The sequence below is a fragment of the Boleophthalmus pectinirostris genome, unplaced genomic scaffold, assembly GCF_026225935.1.
Source record: "Boleophthalmus pectinirostris isolate CB_2022bp ecotype Guang Dong unplaced genomic scaffold, ASM2622593v1 HiC_scaffold_21, whole genome shotgun sequence".
NCBI lineage: Eukaryota > Metazoa > Chordata > Actinopteri > Gobiiformes > Gobiidae > Boleophthalmus > Boleophthalmus pectinirostris.
The window spans coordinates 33,711,492-33,733,840 of NW_026571175.1; the positions used below are offsets into that span (position 1 = coordinate 33,711,492).

General features: G+C 40.7%; 1 protein-coding gene across 1 annotated transcript in view; it reads right to left on the reverse strand.

Annotated features, from left to right (window-relative positions):
- Positions 1 to 22,349, reverse strand: part of gabbr1b (gamma-aminobutyric acid (GABA) B receptor, 1b) — a 654,324-nt gene that overhangs the window by 442,732 nt on the left and 189,243 nt on the right. The window contains exon 6 of the mRNA XM_055157144.1: positions 17,981 to 18,141. Within this exon, the coding sequence (XP_055013119.1) occupies positions 17,981 to 18,141 (161 nt within the window). The remainder of the gene's footprint in view (positions 1 to 17,980; positions 18,142 to 22,349) is intronic.

A 22,349-nucleotide genomic window follows, 5' to 3' on the forward strand; every position in this document is an offset into this window, starting at 1 on the left:
CTTAAAAAAAAAAAAGAAGCAATTTCAACACAATGTTTTAACATGAACTTGTTTGCAAATAGGAATAAGTCAATTTTTGTTGTAAAATCCTGCACTCGGCTCCACTTTTCTCATGTTGGACATTTTTCTGATGAGGGTGTCACGGTCAACAGTCAAAACGATCGTCCTTTAAGAGCGTTTGGAAAGAGACAAGTCTTCATTTGTGCTGCTCTGGTGGGAGGGGCCACGTACAGAGACACTGGAGACGCTGCTGTGATAAACACCACAGAAAATTAACAATATTTTAATAGAAAATATAATTAAAATATTTTAGTAGAAAATCAGCCGAGGGCCAGATTAAAGGTCTTGGAGGGCCGGATCTGGCCCCCGGGCCGTATGTTTGACACCTGTGCTTTAGACTAATACACTGAGCCCCCCCCCACCCTACTGTCTTCTCTCCTCTTTCTCTTCCTCGCTCTTTTGACCTTTTTTAATTTTATTTTTCACCATCAGAATTATTATTATCTTTTGACTGTTTGCCTTTACTTCACTTTTGATAATATTTGGATTTGGTATTTATTGTTAAGACGTGTTTTCCTTTTGAAAATAAGAAAAATATAAAAGGAAAAATAATAGTGATTTGCAAATCTTGGATGAGTATATTGTGATTCCTTAATAAAAAAAATATATATAAAAAAATAAAATATCACTCCAAATACAACATCGGGTGAGTAAACAACTACAGCATTGTTAAAAGCTCTGAAAAGTCAGTAGGTTTGCATTAAAATTAGAAAGGATATATTATCAGTCTCTAGTATAAACAACATTCTTTTGATAATTCAACGTAAAAAAGGGCAAAATATGAAATTCAGCCTTTGTGCTCGATTTGTTTTAAGGTCCATTATGTTACGATGTGTAAGTTTGAGGACAAATGAGCACCGTCTCCTCTCCGCAGATCTGACCTGTAACTTTTTCCCGACAGCGCCGCCTTCTTGTCGTCCATGAAAGCTTAATCCCCACACTACGGAACATTCGGACAAAGCGATAACATCTCCGTGGAGACGAGAAGGCGGCGCACACTCCTGCAGAAACGTTACCCGGCGCAGAGTGGAGGATTTTCTGAACTAAAACAAAACAAGGTACTTCATTTGTTTTTTTATTTTCCAGACACAACTGGAGTCTTGGTGCCAGTCTCAGGAACAGATCTGTTTAATCAGGCACAAATCCTCTTCAGAATCATATGCAAATGAGTCCACAATCAGCCGCGTTTGATTCACTCCTGTTTTTTTATTCGTAATTTCCTTTGGATCGTTGCTCTGTTGTTTACGCTACGCCGGGAGAGATCTGATGGGAGTTTCTGCCGGCATATGCATTGTCCCTGAATTTGGTTTTCAGTACACGTGATTATAGCTCTTGTTTTAGTGTTTTTGAGTCACAACTCAATGTGCAGAGGAACAGTTTTATGTTCTGAGCAGTGATGAAACGTGTACGCATCTGAAGTCCGTGTAATGAATCTGAGAACATCAGTCAAACTTTAGGACCCTATGTGGCCCGCGAGCCAGAAAGTTTGCCCACCCCTGGGTGAGATGCATCAAATGAGGCAGCAATAAGAATCATACAGCTCCACAGCAACACAAGTCTATTCTCTGGTCAAAATATTCTCTTCTCTTTTTCGAGTTTGCCGTATTTTCCGGGCTATTAGACGCGCTCTTTAGCCGCCAACTCCATCAAAAAACGCCCACAATCCAGAGCGCCCCATACACGAATCCACTCGAATGTCCCAGCACGACTTCAGTAAACTACAAACAGTGTTGGGAAGGTGACTTTTAAAATGTAATCCCCTACAGATTACAGATTACAGACCCCAAAATGTAGTTTGTAACAGAATCCATTAAATGACTTAAAGTGAGTAATGTAATCTGAATACTTTGGATTACTTGATTTGCTGTAGAGAAGCAAAGACGAGGAAATCTTCACATAAGAAGTTTTGTCTGATAAAAGAAAATAAAAAGTCCAGACTTTACTGAACCAAATTAAAAATATTATTGATAGAAGAAGAGGAGACACGTCCACACAGCAGGATTTAGTCCTGTTAAATCCTGTTAAATCCTGTTTTAGACCTGGTTTAGTCCTGGTTTAGACCTGGTTTAGTCCTGGTTTAGTCCTGGTTTAGTCTTGGTTTAGACCTGGCTTAGTCCTGTTTTAGTCTTGGTTTAGTCTTGGTTTAGTCCTGGTTTAGTCCTGGTTTAGTCTTGGTTTAGACCTGTCTTAGTCCTGTTTTAGTCCTGGTTTAGACCTGGTTTGGACCTGGTTTAGTCCTGTTTTAGTCCTGGTTTAGACCTGGTTTTAGACCTGGTTTGGACCTGGTTTAGACCTGGTTTAGTCCCGGTTTAGTCCCAGTTTAGACTTCGTTTAGTCCTGTTTTAGTCCTGGTTTAGTCCTGGTTTAGACCTGGTTTAGACCTCGTTTTAGTCCTGCTTTAGTCCTGGTTTAGTCCTGGTTTAGACCTGGTTTAGTCCTGGTTTAGACCTGGTTTAGTCCTGGTTTAGACCTGGTTTAGTGTCCGGCAATGAGTGGAATTACCAAGAAAAAAAAAAAAAAAAAAAAAAGGGATTTAGCCCAAAATATGAAAACAGGAAAATACCGCCGTGTAATCCATTTATTTCAACAAAGTAACTGTAATCCAATTACCACTCACTGAAACAGTAACTGTAACTGAATGCAGTTACTCATAATTTGTACTCTGATTACATAACTCTGGTACATGTAATCTGTTACTCCCCAACGCTGACTACAAAGCCGCAAACACACACGGAGCAGACAGCGACCGCACGGCGAAAAACACCCACAGACACACTCATCACTCCACGCCGACGAGGAACGGAACGGAGGAACGAACCTGAAAAAAGCGAGTGCAATGTGCCGCTTCTAGACACGACTGAACAACTGAGTCACTGCGAACACGCCGACAATCCGTTGGTCCCAGACACACCCTCCCTACACGCCACAACTGAACAAAGCCCAGAGTCACCGTGAACGAACAAACAAACAAAACCACTCACCCATCACACTGTTGTGTTTCATTTAAAGTCCCAGTGCGGTTTATTTGTGAAAAAAGTTTGAAAATAGACCATTTAATGACAGTGTTCCAAATTGAATTCGCCTTTATTTAATTCCGCTCAGCGTCTGGGGGTGGGGAAGGTTCTGATTGGACAGAGACACAAACGTATTTACGTCGACCGGAAGAAAACAAACACTTCAGCTGCTACCGGCTTTTCTGTCATCTCGGTTTGTCGTTACGCCGCGGACACAAACACGATCCAAACTTTTTCCGCAGTGGTTCCGATGATAATTGCGCAGCAGCTGGAGAATTCGATCATCACTCTTTACGTCTGTCGGCTGAGGAGGGAAGGGAAGAGTGTCGAAGAAGGAGGAAGAAGACAAACTGAGTGTGGAGCTGCTCTACCTCAGCCCACTCCCACATCCCGCTCACAAATCCAAAGAGACGTGGAGGAAAGTCCGAAGACAAGACTGGTGGAGCCGGATCGAAGGGCGACACAACGAACATGCACCGAACCACCGGAATTATTTTTAAGAAGAATAAAAGTTTACATGATCGAGGAATAAATTAATTCAGCTTTAAAATCAGAATAAACCACCCACTTACTTCAGAATTAAATTGAATTCTGCATAATCATTTTCATAAAGAAAGTGTTAACATGGTCTTTTTAAAGCAGAATTAATTCGCATTCAGAATTTAATTATTTTTAACGTGCAAGTATGGTTCTCTTGCTACAAGTTCTGAACCATTTAAAGTGACAGAGAACTGAGTTTCTTTATTTTCTAAAGGAGTTATTTAGGAACTTTTCTAGTGAGAGGTTTGTTATCTTGCATTTGCCATCAGGTGTTTTTATTACTAAAAAAAAAAAAAAAAAACCTAAATGCATGTACTGTGAGCTTGCCTCTCCGCAGAACTGACACATAAACTCAGCACGGTGGCATCATTTGGTTCCTGGAGTCATTCATAGATTTTTTTTCAGCTGTGATAAAAAAATTCTGTCACTTTGTTGGGTTGAAAATCAAGCAGCATCTATAGTTTAACACTGAATATCACCAGTCGTTTTCATTTTTAATTTCAAATGGACTTCAGTTTTTGGACGTATTGAGCCAAAACTGAATAAAAACTGGACTTTCACACGCAGAACACACGTTTACATCATAAAAACACCAAAAACTGAGCGGAGCGTAGCAGCAGGTCTGATTCATTTGGAGTTTGAAGTTTAAAAAAAGTTTAAAAACAAGAACAGAGGAGTGTGGCGGCGGAGGTGAAGATACGAGCGAGTCCAAGAGGCCCAGAGAGTTTTACAGTTTAAAGCAACGAAACATAAATAAGACCTTCGTTTACATCTGTAACACAAAAATACGAGTTTATTTCGAGAGCGTGAATCGTTTTTTTTCCTTTAAAAGCCGCAGACTCGGTGTAGCACATGTGTATTGACGGATAAAAATAGCTCATAACAGATTTTTTGGGACCCTGAATCATCTCTGCAGGAGAAAGACGAGCTCAGTGCCAAACTGTGGAGCGTTACAGGTAAAGCAATCACACATCCACACAGAAAAACACGGCACGGAAATGGAAATATTACACAGTGCAGCTTTTTTGTGAATCCATTTGCAAATTTTTAATGAGTCCAGGGTTCCCACGGTCATGGAAATCTGGGAAAAGTCATGGAATTTTAAAGTATCTCTTTCACGCAACTGCAGTGTTTTGTTCTCATGAGGCTGTTATGATTATTTCTGAACGTCTGCGCCTTTTGTTTAAAAGAGACGACAACAAATGCACTGACAGGATTTTTAATGTTAAAAAACTATAAAACCAAATCATAAGGAAAAAGTGAACGTTTCATATTTAGCCCTAAAAGTCTGATCAATTCTACACATGTTCATCAACTGGTTTCACTTCTTGGAAACCGTCTGACCTCGCAGCATTAGGATTCATTCGCTCGACAGTAGGCGGGTACTTTTTTTATTTAACCAATCGTTGCTGTTTGGTCGTGACGTATGTAACGCGCCAAATCCCGTAGGAAGAAGGACAATAACGTCTTTCCCCTTGACAAAATTCAACAAACATTCTCTTTGTTCCGGCTTTAAATCCTCGATCTCGGGAATCGTTGCCAACACAGAATGTCTGTCTTCGTCTACGTTCATCTCGACGCTTTGTTTACTGTTGTGTTGTTCCACAAAAGGGACACAGACGCGACGAGTTTGACGTCATGACTTCACAGCTCTTCTCTGATTGGCAGGTGCGCGGTCTACAACTTGTGGAATTCTTGCAAACTAATCTGTGTATCATTCGTTCATTCGTTTTTTAATATAAAACCAAAAATTAAGAAAACGAAAAAACAACAGTTTTCTTCATTATTTGTCTCCAAAACCAAAATGAAAAAAAAAAAAAAAAAAAACAGATAATGATTTGTTTTTTCAGTTTTCGATTTTGTGTTTAAATGAAAAATGGAAAAAATGGATAACAACGGTTTCACGTTTTCATGACTTAAACTGCGATGTTGAACTTTTGTGACACAAACAGACTGAACCAGGACTAAACCGTTTTCAGTCCTGGTGTGGTCCTTGTCTCAGTCCCGGTCTCAATCACAGCCTGGTCCTGGTCTGGTCCCGGCCTCAGTCCTGGTTTCAGTCCTGGTTTCAGTCCCGGTTTGGTCCCAGTCTGGTCCCGGTCTCAGTCCCGGTCTCAATCACGGCCTGTTCCTGGTCTGTTCCCGGCCTCAGTCCTGGTCTCAGGCCTGGTCCTAGTCCCAAACTCAGTCTCGGTCTGAGCCCGGTCTGGTCCCGGTCTCAGTCCCAGTCTGTTACTGGTCTGTTCCCGGCCTCAGTCCTGGTCTCAGTCCTGGTCCTGGTCCCGAACTCAGTCCTGGTCTGGTTCCGGTCTGGTCGGACCTGGTTTAGTCCTGGGTCAATCCGGCATCGCAGTTTAAGTCTATAAAACGGGACCTGATTCATTTAAACACAAAATCAAAAACTTTTTTCATTTTGGTTTTAAGAAATTAGTTTTTAGTTTTTTCTTTTTCTTATTTTTTGGCTTTATTTTGAAAAACGAATGAACGAATGACACACAGATTCAAACCGTCTAGTGTATCCGATTCCTGACCCAGTCGCTGAAGAGAAATGAAACTGAGCGGAGGACAGAAGGTGGCACCAGAATGTCTAGGAAAATTCACTTTAGATCATCAAAAAGTCTTAAAATTTAAAATGTTGTCAGTGAAAAAGAGACTGAAGCATAAAGTGACGTTAATATGTTTCTAAAATTTCATTCCCTGGTTAAAAAGCTAAAAGTCTGTCTGAAATCTGATCATCTGACGAGGTCGTGCCGTCGGGTGGATGGAGGATTTCTACACAAAGGTCAAGCGCTCACTGACTCACGTCTCGACCCGGCTCCAGCGCCTCTGCCGTGGTCTTTTGTTCAGGAGTGGAAGGTTTGCCTCTTCTGGCACAATGGGAAATATGACAACAAAACCAAAAGAGTGGAGAGTGGCGCTTTCGATTGAAGAGATATGAAATGAATAGGGATTTTTTAGCTCTCGAAATGTTAATATTACACACACACACACACACACACACACACACGAGGGCTGGATGTGTCTTTTCATCGTCTGTACAAAAGAGCTCCATCTGGTCCCTTGGTCGTTTCAATAGATTTCCGCTGAGGTTTCAGAACTGACCAATCACATTCACTTATCTGCCTTCCTGACCAATCAAATCCACTCGCCGCTGTTCAGACCAATCACATCTGTTTGTAAAAGCGTCACAGTGAAGCCGGCGGCTCACTGGCCGACGTCCCTTTCCAATAAAATCAATACTCGCCCTTTGCTCTTAATTCTATTTAAAAACCCGAGGCAGTTTTACAGCTGTCAGACCTAAAAGCTTTTATTGCTTAAAGGGCCCATGTTACGATATTTTCTGATCTGTTATAATGTCGTTTCCTCGTCACAGACCTGGAGTTGTCCGATGAGGTGAGGTTAGGTCAGGGTTAGGTCGATTTATTCGCACCTGTAGGTAAATTTGCTTTGCAGATTTGAGAAGCGGGTTCCACATTTCGCATTTCATCATCCGCATTTCTTCGTGTGTTTTCCATGAGGAGGGTGTGTGTATGAAGCGCAAAATAACTGTTCAAAACACAATCAAATGAGCATCTCTCCCCGCGCTCTACTGCGCATGTCTCCTGCAGAAAGAGTCTCTGTTCTGTCTGTATCATGTCAGTGTCTTGGAGGATTTCAGCACATTTCAGACTCTTGTGTTTTGTTTGTTGTTTTTTTTTGTCGGTTTTTTTTTTGTTTGTTTTTTATACCCCCACCTCACTAATCCCGCCCTCACCCTCACCCCCCCAGGTCTTACATACACAATACAGGTCATATATAAATGACGATCTGCACTGTACTTTTTTTTTCCCCCCTTTATACCATTTGTACCAGTGGAAGCACACTAAATTAGAAATCTGCCTTGACACCTTCTTGAGAAGGCTGTAAAGTTATAATGATTTGCGAGATTTTGTATATTTGATTATAGAGTCTCATACAGTGTAAAACTTAGATTTCAGACTCTCTCGGGGGCGGGGTTAGTTCTGTCAATCAGGTGTGAGTGGACGTCCGGCTACTGAAGTTTGAGACGTTTCTTCTCGTCATTTACACACACGGGTAAGACAAGACGTATCCCCCTCACTAATGTTCATTTAGCATTATAACTTATTTTACCACACGACGATAAACTATTTGAGTGCACTGACAATATCGCGAGCTCATGTAGCACAGACAGCGACACTTTCTGCACTCAGGCTGTGTGTATACCAAACCATAAACCGTATTTATGAATGGACAATGTGCCAAACAAATAATCCGTCCGTATATTCGCCGCATCGTTTTATTCGCCGCGGGGTTCAAAGTGTGAGAATAAAGTAGCGGCTTATTGTCTGGAATTTACGGTAATCTGTGTGCGTTTTAACATCACAGCAAATGTCTCTCTGATTTGTGTCGATTGTCTTTAATGTGTGTGTTTATAGTGTGTTCTAAATGTACTAATATGTCTACAGTAACATTCACTCATCATAATGTGTTTATCACGTGTGACGGATTGAATGTTATTGTGCTTATGTTCTGGTTTTTGTCTCGCCGTAAACCTGCCCAGCGGGACCACGCATGAAAATGATCCACAGTTGTACTAACACATGTTGATGAATGTGCACTGTCCCGTATTTAATAAATAAATATAAACGTAAACATGTGTTGTGATGTCATGTGGTAATACAGGAAGAGCGAAGGCTATGTTCAACGCAGATTTTTTTTAATTTTTTTTGAAAGCCGAGGAGGAGTTTGAGAAGGAGAAGGACGAGGTTTTTGGCCGTGGCGTTTTGTGGGGCAGCGGCAGCGACGTCCGTAGAAGGAAGAAGGAACGTGTGGGAGTCTGACGAGAAGAGCGTTTGTGTACATTTGTGACGTGTAGGTGGGATGAAGGCGACCTGGCCGTTCAGACTGAAGTCGCACGTCAAAAGATCGGACATGTATCGGTTTTCAGGAGCACATATCCAAGTTTCCTGGGTCGCATTTGAAAAAATACTGCTACTGACTACTGCTACTACTACTACTGACTACTACTACTACTACTACTACTACTACTACTACTACTGCTACTACTACTACTACTACTACTACTACTACTACTACTACTGCTACTACTACTACTACTACTACTGCTACTACTACTACTACTACTACTACTACTACTACTACTACTACTACTACTGCTACTACTACTGTACTACTACTACTACTACTACTACTACTGCTACTACTACTGCTACTACTGCTACTACTACTACTACTACTACTACTACTACTACTACTACTACTACTACTACTACTACTACTACTACTACTACTACTACTACTACTACTACTACTACTACTACTACTGCTACTACTACTACTACTACTACTACTACTACTACTACTACTACTGCTACTACTACTACTACTGCTACTACTACTACTACTACTACTACTACTGCTACTACTGACTACTACTACTACTGCTACTACTACTACTACTACTGCTACTACTACTACTACTACTACTGACTACTACTACTACTGCTACTACTACTACTACTACTACTACTACTACTACTACTACTGCTACTACTACTACTACTACTGCTACTACTACTACTACTACTACTACTGCTACTACTACTGACTACTACTACTGCTACTACTACTACTACTACTACTACTACTGCTACTACTACTACTACTACTACTACTACTACTACTGCTACTACTACTACTACTACTACTACTACTACTACTACTACTACTACTACTACTACTACTGCTGTACTACTACTACTGCTACTACTACTACTACTACTACTACTACTACTACTACTACTACTGCTACTACTACTACTACTACTACTGCTACTACTACTACTACTACTACTACTACTACTGCTACTACTACTACTACTACTACTACTACTACTACTACTACTACTACTACTACTACTACTACTACTACTACTACTACTACTACTGTACTACTACTACTACTACTACTACTACTACTACTACTACTACTACTGCTACTGCTACTGCTACTGCTACTACTACTGCTACTGCTACTACTGCTACTACTACTGCTACTACTACTACTACTACTACTACTACTACTACTACTACTACTACCTACTGCTACTACTGCTACTGCTACTACTACTACTACTACTACTGCTACTACTGCTACTACTACTGCTACTACTACTACCACTGCTACTGCTACTACTGCTACTACTACTACTACTACTACTACTACTACTACTACTACTACTACTACTACTGCTACTACTACTACTACTACTACTACTACTACTACTACTACTACTACTACTACTACTACTACCACTGCTACTGTACTACTGCTACTACTACTACTACTACTACTACTAACTACTACTACTACTACTACTACTGCTACTACTACTACTACTGCTACTACTGCTACTACTGCTACTACTGCTACTACTACTACTACCACCACCTACCACCACTACTACCTACCTACTACCTACTACTACTACTACTACTACTACTACTACTACTCCCGCTACTACCACTACTATTACTACTACTACTACTACTACTCCCGCTACTACCACTACTATTACTACTACTACCACTATTACTGCTACTACTACCACTACTACTACTACTACTATTACTACTACCGCTGCTACAACTACTCAGAAAATCAGATACTTTACCTTAACCTTTCTCCTCACAACAGACTGATTCAACTGTTGACTACACGCCTCTGGTTTATAATATTTGTTAATAATAATAAACATTAATCTTTTTTTGACATATTTCGCGGGGAAATGAAAAGCGTTAATATTGTGTATATTATTTCATGCTTTTGTGAGTCGAGTTTAGTTAGTATCGGTACGCTTTCAAAATGTTTATATTAACCACTCACGCACACGCACACACTGGGGGCGAGATGGGTTAAGTGTCTTGCCCAAGGACACAACAACAGCATTCATCTGTGGGAGCTGGAATTGCACCACCGACCTGTGGGTCAGTGGACAAACACGCTCTAACGACTTATATCATTTGCTAATAATAATAAACAATGATTTACTTTCAATTTTTATATATATGTTAATATCATTTTATGCTTTTTTAGTGGAATTAACATTAATAACGCCGCAAACTCAGATCAGGTTTAGCTCAGCTCCACGGATCAACTCCTTTGTAAAGTTTTTTTTCCGGTCGGAGCGATGCGGGCGTTTAGTTCCAGCGCACGCTCCTCTACTTCCCGTACAGTAGGAGGCACAGACCCTCTCCAGGGCCGCGACCCACTTAGCTCCACCGCTACGCATTACAACGCATACAACACACACAGGACCGCCAATTACGCTAACGAAGCCACGGCGAACACCCCGCGCATTCTTAATTATGGTCTGAAGCTACGAAATCAATGGGCACGCTCTAACCGCCGCACTTTCACCAGGGACGCTGCATTAACAGTCATTTGGAGCGTGTTTGTGTATGGAAATAGCTCGTGTGTTACGTAAGAGGAGCTTCTGAGCTGGAGGTGAGGGGGGGTCTGAGGCTCTACAAATTAGAGCTGCTTATTATTAAGAAGTTGCAGATATGATACACACCTCAGTACACGACAGAGCACTTTCGATTTAATACAGTTCAATAAAAATAAAGGCTGTGATACTAAAAGTCTTTAAATATAAAACACACATTTCAACAGAGTCAGGGTCTGTAAGTCCTTCTCTGCTGGCCTAAGAAAATATCTGAATCACAGTTAATTATATTATTATTAAATAATGCCAAATGTTTGAGTTTTTCCGGTGCTTGTGCTGCTTCCACACATGTAGTTTCATATTAAAGCATTGGACCAATCACAGTTCAGTCGTCACTTGTTGCCAGGCGGAGCCAAAGTCAAAGAAGTGTCCCTGACGCCTTCACAATCCGTTAAATAAATGTCGATGAACCAGGACAAAACCAGATCTAAATCAGGACTACACCAGGTCTAAACCAGGACTACACCAGGTCTAAACCAGGACTAAAACCAAAAACCAGGTCTAAACCAGGTCTAAATCAGGACTACACCAGGTCTAAACCAGGTCTAAACCAGGACTAAATCAGGACTACACCAGGTCTAAACCAGGTCTAACTACACCAGGTCTAAATCAGGACTACACCAGGACTAACCAGGTCTAAACCAGGTCTAAACCAGGACTAAATCAGGGCTACACCAGGTCTAAACCAGGTCTAAACCAGGACTAAATCAGGACTACACCAGGTCTAAACCAGGTCTAAACCAGGTCTAAACCAGGAGTCTAAACCAGGTCTAAATCAGGACTACACCAAGTCTAAACCAGGTCTAAACCAGGTCTAAACCAGGTCTAAACCAGGTCCAGGTCTAAACCAGGTCTAAACCAGGTCTAAATCAGGACTACACCAGGTCTAAACCAGGTCTAAACCAGGTCTAAATCAGGACTAAACCAGGTCTAAACCAGGTCTAAACCAGGTCTAAACCAGGACTAAATCAGGACTACACCAGGTCTAAACCAGGTCTAAACCAGGACTAACCATAAACCAGGTCTAAACCACTAAACCACCAGGTCTAAACCAGGTCTAAACCAGGACTAAATCAGGACTACACCAGGTCTAAACCAGGTCTAAATCAGGACTAATCTTGGACTTGAGAGAGAGAGAGAGAGTGTCCACAAAACGCAATTGGGCGACAGCTGCACTGAGCCCCATGCAGCATGTAGCACCGTGCGGAGCCGAGCCCCGTGCAGCGCAGTGGAGCGCTGACCCCGGCACGGTCCTTTCGTCTGCAGTCACCCCACAGTCTACGCGGGCACACCTTCAGGTCAGTCCTGGTTTAGTTCTGGTTTAGTCCTGGTTTAGCAGCCCCCTCTCCTCACTGCTCCATGCACAGAATCTCCACGGCTCTTGATCCTGTGTTTCTGTAGAATAAGATGCTTTTATAACCATAAAATCATTATTGAGGAGTAGATTGTTTGAGAGGAAAGAGCTGTTTTTTTTAGCGTTTATAGTTTATGCAAATGAACCATGTGGTTTTAAGTTTTGTTTCTGTAAAACATAAACAAATGTGCGTAAAGCTGCATTAAACACATTATTACTCATTGTATATTTGAGTCGTCCTTGTAGGAAATAACAAAACAAACATTCACATTCATAGTCCACATTCACCAAGACAGAGAGGCAACACCAGGGGATGGATCGTGGACGCCTGGACTAAGGATCAGTCTCAAGTGTCGCCCGTTTGTTTCAGTTTAGCTCCTTATAACCTGGTGCGACTTATGTATGAAAATAGACGAGAGAATTCAACATTACTGATATTGCGCCTTATAGTCCGAAAAATACGGTAGTAAAATATACCTAAAAATATAGGTCATAGGAATTTATGATTTACTGTCTTTTATTGTGTTAATATGTCAGTGCAGCACATGTTGGATTGGATTTTGTTGTGGATCTGAAGAGTTATACGAACGTCATTCTAACAAGTGTGATCAGTCGCTCTGGTTCTACATACAGACTGAACAAAGAAACAAATATTAGGAGAAATAACTCAAGAAAATTTCCAAAATGTGTTGAGTTGAAGATGTGGAACTGCAGAAAGTCTAACACAGATGAAAATAATACATGGTGCTGAAATGGTTTGCTTTTGCCGCTCCTAATATTTCCATGACAAAGTGTATTTATATAAATGTTCAAATGTTAAAAGTAAAGTGCAGAGTAGCAGGTGAAAACAGCTGGAAAAGAGTCAGTTTCCAGTTTCTTGATTCTGAACGACTCTGGTCCCTTTGGTAATATTAGAATTATTAACAAATATATAAAAAATATGTTGTTGTTTAACTCTTCAGGAGCCAGAGTTTTTTTTTTTCCCTAAAACGTTCGATTTTGACGTCTTGGTCCTGGTTAAGGCCTGGTTTAGTCCTACTTTCGTCCTGGTTTAAGCCTGGTTCAGACCTGGTTCAGACCTGGTTTAGACCTGGTTTAGTCCTGGTTTAGTCCTATTTTTGTCCTGGTTTAGTCCTGGTTTAGCCTTAGTTTAGACCTAGTTTACACCTGGTTCAGACCTGGTCCAGCCCTGGTTTAGTCCTATTTTCATCCTGGTTTAGTCCTATTTTTGTCCTGGTTTATAGTTCAGGTTTAGTCCTGGTTCAGACCTGGTTTAGACCTGGTTTAGTCCTGGTTTAGTCCTATTTTCATTCTGGTTTAGTCCTGGTTTAGACCTGGTTTAGTCCTGGTTTAGTCCTGGTTTAGTCCTGGTTTAGTCCTATTTAGTCCTGTTTTAGTTTCAGGTTTAGTCCTGGTTTAGACCTGGTTTTAGTCCTGGTTTAGTCCTGGTTTAGTCCTATTTTAGTCCTGGTTTAGTCCTGGTTTAGATCCTGGTTTAGACCTGGTTTAGTCCTGGTTTAGTCCTGGTTTAGTCTTGATTTAGTCCTATTTTTGTCCTGGTTTTAGTCCTGGTTCAGTTCTATTTTCATCCTGGTTTTAGTCCTGGTTTAGACCTGGTTTAGTCCTGGTTCAGTCCTGGTTCAGTTCTATTTTTATCCTGGTTTAGTCCTATTTTTGTCCTGGTTTAGGTCAGGTTTAGACCTGGTTAATCCTGGTTTAGTCCTGGTTTAGTCCTATTTTCATTCTGGTTTAGTCCTGGTTCAGTCCTGGTTTAGTCCTGGTTTAGTCCTATTTTCATTCTGGTTTAGTCCTGGTTCAGTCCTGGTTCAGTCCTGGTTTAGTCCTGGTTCAGTCCTGGTTTAGTCCTGGTTTAGTCCTGGTTCAGTCCTGGTTCAGTCCTGGTTCAGTCCTGGTTCATCTTGAATGAAATTTAACACCCTATTTGGCAAAATCGCCCGTTTTATTCAGAGCTGCATCTTGTCAACTTAACTCGACAGCGGCGCCTGGAGGGTTAAACAACTCTACACACATTTCCTCATTATTTCAAAATTTTCCTTAAAAAAAAATACAAATATACAAACATAAAATAGTATTAGTTAAAGTTTTAAAGCGGTTTTATGACAGTATTTTCTGATCTATGTTGTTTCTTTATTTTAAAAACACACACACATCTGAAGTGCCTTTTTGTTTCATTCACACATTTTTAACACACAAACCTGCATATTTAGGCTGAGTTTTTCCCTCAAACTCTCTACAACACTCACTTCCACCTTGTGATGTCATGAAGTGCTCCACCGCGTTTTAAAACTCCACACACCTTCACTAGAATCATTTAGGTGATTTCAGACCTTGGAATTGCAGATTTTTTCTGAACTAAAAGGAGGTAAAAACTGTTCTGTTGACTTGAAAACTACAAATTCATGACATCACAAGGTGGACCAGAGCATTTTGAGTTAGACAGACAAATAATAAAGTTACTCAGACGTGTGCGAATGAAACAAAACACAACTCCAGGTCTGTTTTTGACGAGGAAACAACATTATAACTTGACTTAAAGCTCACAAGAGTCAATTTTGCGTAATATCTTTAAGTGAATTGGATGCAGGTGGTATAATAAATATTTTACACACACAAAGAAAAAAAAAAAAAATCTGTCACTTTTAGATCTTAGTAAATGTCAGTAAATATCGTCACACGTCTCTTCTGATCTCGGACACTTAAGAACTACACGTGTTCAGAGAGTCGTATGAAAATTCAACACAAATGTCCCCATAAATCACCGTGGACTTTTACACTTACGCCAATATTCCCGGCGGGCCGTACGTCCGCGCGTTTCAGAGTGATGAAAATCTATCACTGTTGCCATGGCGATTAACAGTTCAGAACGTAATATTAAAAAGCTGCACAATTAGGTCACAATTTTACATTACGCAAAATTGACTCTTGTGACATTTTAGTCACGTTAGAATAATCCAAAAACAGAGCTGGAGTTGTGTTTTGTTTCATTCACACATGTTTGAGTAACTCTTTATTATTCATCTGTCTACATCTCCAAAGCTCAAAATGTTCTGCTCCACCTTGTGATGTCATGATGTGGTAGTTTTGAAGTTAACAGCTCCTTTTACCTTCAGTTCAGTAGACGTTTGGTAATTCCAGGAGTGAAATGATCCAAATGATTCTAGTGAAGGTGTGAGAAGAGCGCACTAATGGAGACCAAGACCAGTCCCAGACCACAGGGTCCCGAGACCAGGACCAAGACGTCTGAGGGTCGAGACTGAGACAAGACCAAGACCACGACCCATCAAGACCAAATCAAGACCAAATCAAGACCATCTCTGTAATTTTTGACATTTATTGGTGTTTTATAGTTATTCTGGCACAAATATATCAATGTTTTTATAAATTTATCTTCATTTTATCACTCGTCAAGTGTCAGACCTCGAGAGCGAGACAAGATCGAGTCCAAACACCTTCAAGAACGAGACAAAACTGAGTTCAAGCACCTTCAAGACCAAGACAAGACCAAGGCCAAGCTCCTTCAAGACGGAGTCCAAGCTCCTTTAAGACCGAGACAAGACCGAATCCAAACGCCTTCAAGACTGAAACAAGACTGAGTCCAAGTGCCTTCAAAACCAAGAAAAGACCGAGTCCAAGCGCCTTCAAGACCGAGACAAACCGAGACATGACTTTGTCCAAGCGCCTTCAAGACCAAGACAAGACCGAGTCCAAGCGCCTTCAAGACCGAGACAGACTTTGTCCAAGCACCTTCAAGACCAAGACAAGACCAAGGCCAAGCTCCTTCAAGACCGAGACAAGACCGAATCCAAACGCCTTCAAGACTGAAACAAGACTGAGTCCAAGTGCCTTCAAAACCAAGAAAAGACCGAGACATGACTTTGTCCAAGCGCCTTCAAGACCGAGACAAGACCCGAGTCCAAGTGCCTTCAAGACCAAGACAAGACCAAGACATGACTTTGTCCAAGCACCTTCAAGACCAAGACAAGACAGAGTCCAAGCACCTTCAAGACCGAGACAAGACCCGAGTCCAAGTGCCTTCAAGACCCAGACAAGACCAAGTGCGAACACGGTCGAGTCCGAGAAGAGACCAAGACAAAAAAAAATGAGCTCAAGACCTGGACCTCGAGTTCTACGAGACTAACTTTCTGTTTTACCACATGACATCACAAGGTGGAACAGAGTTTTGTAAAGAGTTTGAGAGAAAAACTCAGCCTGAATGTGCAGGGTTTGTGTGTTAAACCTGTGAATGAAACAAAACACAACTCCAGGTCTGTTTTTGTGACAAGGAAACTACATTATACTAACATAAAGTAGAAAATATTGTAATACGAACCCTTTAATTACGATTCAAGTTACTGCAAGTATCACATCTCAAGGCTGCAGTTTTTTGAATAATAAAATTTCCTCTCCAAAGAGAAAAACACTGTACTTCACTGAAACCTGCTTTCCTTCAAACTCGTTCTGACATGCATGGGACTCTTGTGTTAGTTTTTCTCACTCTCACAGATGTGAACTCTACATTTTCAGTCAGAAGTTTGGACACACCTTTTCATTTTTCATGATACTTTTCTACATCATAGCAAAGAAAAAGAAAAGTTAAATAATTACTACATTTTTTAAATATATTTTTTACAACCAAATCCTCAAATCAGCCACTTTGCTTTGAAGAAAAATATTTGTAGATTTATTTAACTTTTCTTCTTCGCTAAAAAAAAAATTCACTTAAAAAACTACTACATTTTAAAATATTTTTTTAACAACCAAATCCTGAAATCAACCACAATATGTGCTGTAGAAAAATATTTGTAGATTTATTTAATTTTTCTTCTTCACAAAAAAAAAAAAAATTCACTTAAATAACTACTACATTTTTAAATATTTTTTTTTTACAACCAAATCCTCAAATCAGCTACATTTTGCTTTGTAGAAAAATATTTTTTTTGTAGACTTTGTAAAAAATATTTAATTTATTTATTCTTCTTTGCGACATAATTCCACTTAAATAACTACTAATTTTTTAAATATTTTTTTTACAACCAAATCCTCAAATCAGCTACTTTGCTTTGTAGAAAAATATTTAGTAAATTTATTTAACTTTTCTTCTTTACTACATAATTCCATAGATATTGCTTCGTATATTTGACGTTTTTTGTGTCTAAAATGCACAAAAAACACTGAATGAGATGGTGCGTCCAAACTTTTGACCGGTAGCACACATGTAGAACACCCCCATAGCAAAGTATCAAAAAACATTTAAGGTGCACTATGTACTTTTCAGGTTTTTGGCTCATTTTTATGGATATTAAACAACTCTACCTTACATTTATTCAATCACAGGTGGTTTTACAGCTCAGAAATACCTAGAAAAGCAGTTACTCGCCTCTCCACAGATCAGACTCTCCACCGGCAAAGTCACACAGTGCACCTTTAAACTCGTGAGCAGAAGTTGAACTCGTCCCACTCACCAGGCTGTCGTAGTAGATCAGCTCCAGCTCGTAGTCCGGCAGGATGTCGCTCCGGTTGTTGACCAGGTCCAGGGCCATTTGGGCGGCGGGCAGGCAGGCTTGACCCCCCGGCCAGCCCCCGCTCATGGGGAACAGCGCACCGATGTACAGCTTCTTCTTCCCTACAGCCAGAGGGGGGTGGGACAGAAGCATAGCCAGGGTCAGAGCCAGGTAAACGGCGGAGAAAGCAGCCATCGTCCTCTTAAAGCTCTCCGGAAAACCTCTTAGAAACGTAGAAAACTTGAAATACAGTCCCGGATTTTCCACCTCGTTTATGATCCGCGAAACGAACCGAGATCAGTGGTTCGGTTTCGTCATCGCGGCGCGGAAAGTAGTTCCCCTGCGAGACCGTAGGAACTTTGATTGTTGGAAATAAGTCTGTACGTGAATGCACCCAATCACGGCGAAGCGATTTCGGAAAGCGTATCGGAAGGCGCTGGTACTTAACTCCGGCGCAGCACTTCTAAGGAAATTTCAGCTAAGGATTCCTCATGTTAGTTTCGAATCTGGTGAAGAAAAAAAAAAGCTAAAAAATACTGAGAAATTCCTCCGCGAATTTCAAGACGCTCCGATCTGCGTCTCGTGTTTTTATCTATCTCCGTTCTCCATCTAGACGCCTACATGCTCCGCGCCGTGCTGCAAGGACGCAACGCTTTTGAAAAAAAAAAAACAAAACCCCGAAAACCCGAGCCGTAAAAAAAATAATCCACGGAGGAGAGGAGGAGAGAGAACGGGGGGAAGGAAGAGGAGGAACGGGAGGAAGAGGAGGAGGTAAAGAAAAGTGTCCGTGTGCTGCTGCGTGAATGCGGTGGGGAAGAGGAGCGGAGCGAGCGAAAGCAGCCAGGCGAGAGCGAGAGCTGTGGCGGACTGCAGCAGCGGAGAGGAGGAGAGAGAGGTGTAAGAGAGAGAGGGAGGGAGGAGAGAGGGATGGAGAGAGAGAGAGAGAAGAGGAGGAGGAGGAGGGATGCTCTGTTTCACAAACCAGTCTGATTGTGCAATCCCTCAACGCAGCTCGTTTATCTTCCAGACCCTCCCCGCTCCGTTGACCCCCTCCCTCCCCTTTTCTCTCCATCCTCTCGCTCTCTCCCTTTCACTCTTTCTATTGTTTCACTCTATTTCTCTGCTCTTACTTTCTCTCAATCTGCCTCTCTCCTCCTTTTTAATCACTCTCATCACCCTTTCCCTTTCACACGCCTCTGTATGATCGAGTTTTCTATCAATCAATCAAAATCCATCCATTTATCTAATGAGAGAAATATTTAAAAATACTCTTCATATTGAATGATCTCCATTTTATTTGATTATTTTTGTGTTTATCTGACCAATAAAAACGTATATCAATTAGGGGTGTGTAAAAATATCTGAATATCGATATATCGTATCGTTTAATGTGATGATACAGTTTCGATATCGTGGGCTGCTGTATCGATATATCGCCAGGAGTATTTTTAGGTGTGTTTTACTAAATTATTTTGTTACAGAACTACAGTTTTGTTGCTTGTGGAGTGAAAGGAAACTCATTTATTCAACACATTTTGATATTTTTTACTGTTTCGTTGATTAAAATGTTTGTGTTTCATATGAACTTTGCACAAGGAAGTGGTTTAACAAAGACTTTTAGTGTCACAGCCACGATTTAGCCTTTATTTTTTATTGAACCGTATCGAATCGATTTGAAATATATCATATTGAATCGAAAGTGCGCTGTATCGAGGTATGTATCGTATCGTGGCCTGTGTATCGAGGTGTGTATCGTATCGGCAACTCTTAATGATACCCAGCCCTAATATCAATGATAATTTAACAAACAATACAGATTTTATTTTATCGTTCACTAAATCTGTAAACATTTTGTGTAAAAAAAAAAAAAAAAAAGTGTGAAAAAATGTTGAAAAAAATTAAACATTTGTGAAAAAAAAAGTGAAAATTTTTATTATTCAGGCATGGCATGACGGTTTCACTTCATTGGTAACTATAATAACTACCCCTTACTTAGCCTTAGTAAAGCATGAACAAAGACTTAATTAATAATGAACAAAGATTTAATTAATAATGATTCACGCTTAGTAAATGCTTAATAAAGCGTAATTCGTCTTCACTTTAGAAAAGCTCTCAAAAAGACTTAACTAACAGATAACAGCTGCCTGAATGATCATTGCATTACATTATTAGTAAATCATTCTCTCATAGTTTATTAACCATTAATAAATGCTCAAATGGTTAGTTCATGAGTAATTAAGTATGAAATAATTATGAGTAACTATTTACAGCACAGGCAAATTGAGTGCAAGTGCTAATTAAGGTAGTAATTAAGTAGTTACTAAGCGTGAATCATTATTAATTAAGTCTTTGTTCATTATTAATTAAGCCTTTGTTCATGCTTTATTAAGGCTAAATAAGGTGTAGTTATTATAAAGTGTTACCACTTCGTTTCACTTCGTAGAAACTGAATGACCTCGCAATGTTAGGATTTATTCGCTCGACAGTAGGCGGGTACATTCTTTATTTAACCAATCGTTGCTATTTGGTTGTGACGTATGTAATGCGCCGCGAATGGTGGTAACTGGTACATTAAGCTTTTCTCAAATCCCGCAGGGAGAAGGACAATAACGTCTTTCCCTTTGATAAAATTCACCAAACATTCTCTTTATTCCGGCTTTAAATCCTCGATCTCGGGAATTATTGCCAACACAGAATATATCACTGATTCGCTGAACAGATTCGATGTTTTCAAATGCGACTCAGGACACTTGGATCTGTGCTCCTGAAACTGATCCATATCTGATCTTTTGACATGTGACTTCAGTGTGAACGGTCAGGTCACAGTCATCCCACCTACACGTCAGACTCAGAGTCTCGTCAATGGAGGGAAAGCGAGGTTAGCGACTGAAATCATATTCAGGACAAATTGGAGGGGTCTCATCAGAACCTGGCAGTTTTTCAAATGACTGCCAAAGAAATGGTCGAGCGCGGCTACGGTCGGTCCTGGCTCCAATGTCAACGAAAAATAAAGAGCCTGCGAGCCAAATACAAGGAGGTTAAAGACTCAAACAAACAAAGTGGCCATGGACGTGTAACCTGTCCATTTTACCAAGAACTGGACCATATTTTGGGAGACAAGCCCAGCGTTTACAACCTGATTCATCAGCCGGTTTCACTTTATAGAAACCGTCTGACCTCGCAGCGTTAGGATTTGTTCGCTCAACGGTAGACGAGTACTTTTGTTTTGTTTTGTTAACCAATCGCTGCTGTTTGGTCGTGACGTATGTAATGCGCTGCTAATGGGGCTAACTGGTATATTAAGCTTTTCTCCAATCCCGTAGGAAGAAGGACAATAACGTCTTTCCCCTTGATAAAATTCACCAAACATTGTCTTTGTTTCTGGCTTTAAATCCTCAAGCTCGGTAATCGTTGCCAACACAGATGTATGGCTCTACGCTGATTGGTTGGTGCCAGGACTCGCACTTCCGGGGTTTTTGCGAACCGTCTAGAGCAGGGGTCTCCAACCTTTTTCCTCCAGTGAGCTACCTTCACAAAACAAAAATGCCAAAGAGCTACCAATTTCAGCGGTCTCAAAGAAACTGAGTAAATATACGAGCCACGGTTTTAGATGGAGAACAGTTAGACGCTTATAAAACATAAACCATTATCCATTTATCATTGCACCAAGTTAGGCATCAAAATAATACATTTACAATGATAATTAATCAAATTTTACTTATTATCCACAATACACAGTTTTCAGAAATCCCTTGGTGCGCTACCTGGAAGAGGGTGGAGAGCTACTGGTTGGAGGCTCCTGGTCTAGTCGCTGGAGAGAAATTAAATATCTGGGTTTCACGTGACGTCACAGGGCTACGTTTGTCAGCACGCAAAATCAGATGGAGGGCAGGAAGTGAACTGACTGGAGGAACATGCCGATGTGTTGTGTAGTTTACAGCTGTGCCAATTGTTCTAACTGAGAGAAGGAAAAGCTATTTTTTTAGAGTACCGAAGATAGTCGTCCACAAAGGTCAGAAATGGGAAAAGCCGACAGAAGAACGCCGTGAAAAGTGGATTACAAACCTGTTTGCGGTCGGGAGGAGCAGAATTCGCTAACGCTCGTGTCGGCAGTGAACACTTCGACAAAGGTTTGTTACAAAGCTAAATAGTTTTTTGTGGTTTAGCTAAACATAAACGAATCATTGACGACTAACGACGTTTGTTGACATTAAAGAGTTCAGATAGAGGTCACTGCCGATACACTGCAGTTTTTCCCATAACGTCTATACACATAAAATAAGAGAAACACTCACCCCGACGAAGACCAAACAATAATCATCATTTAGGC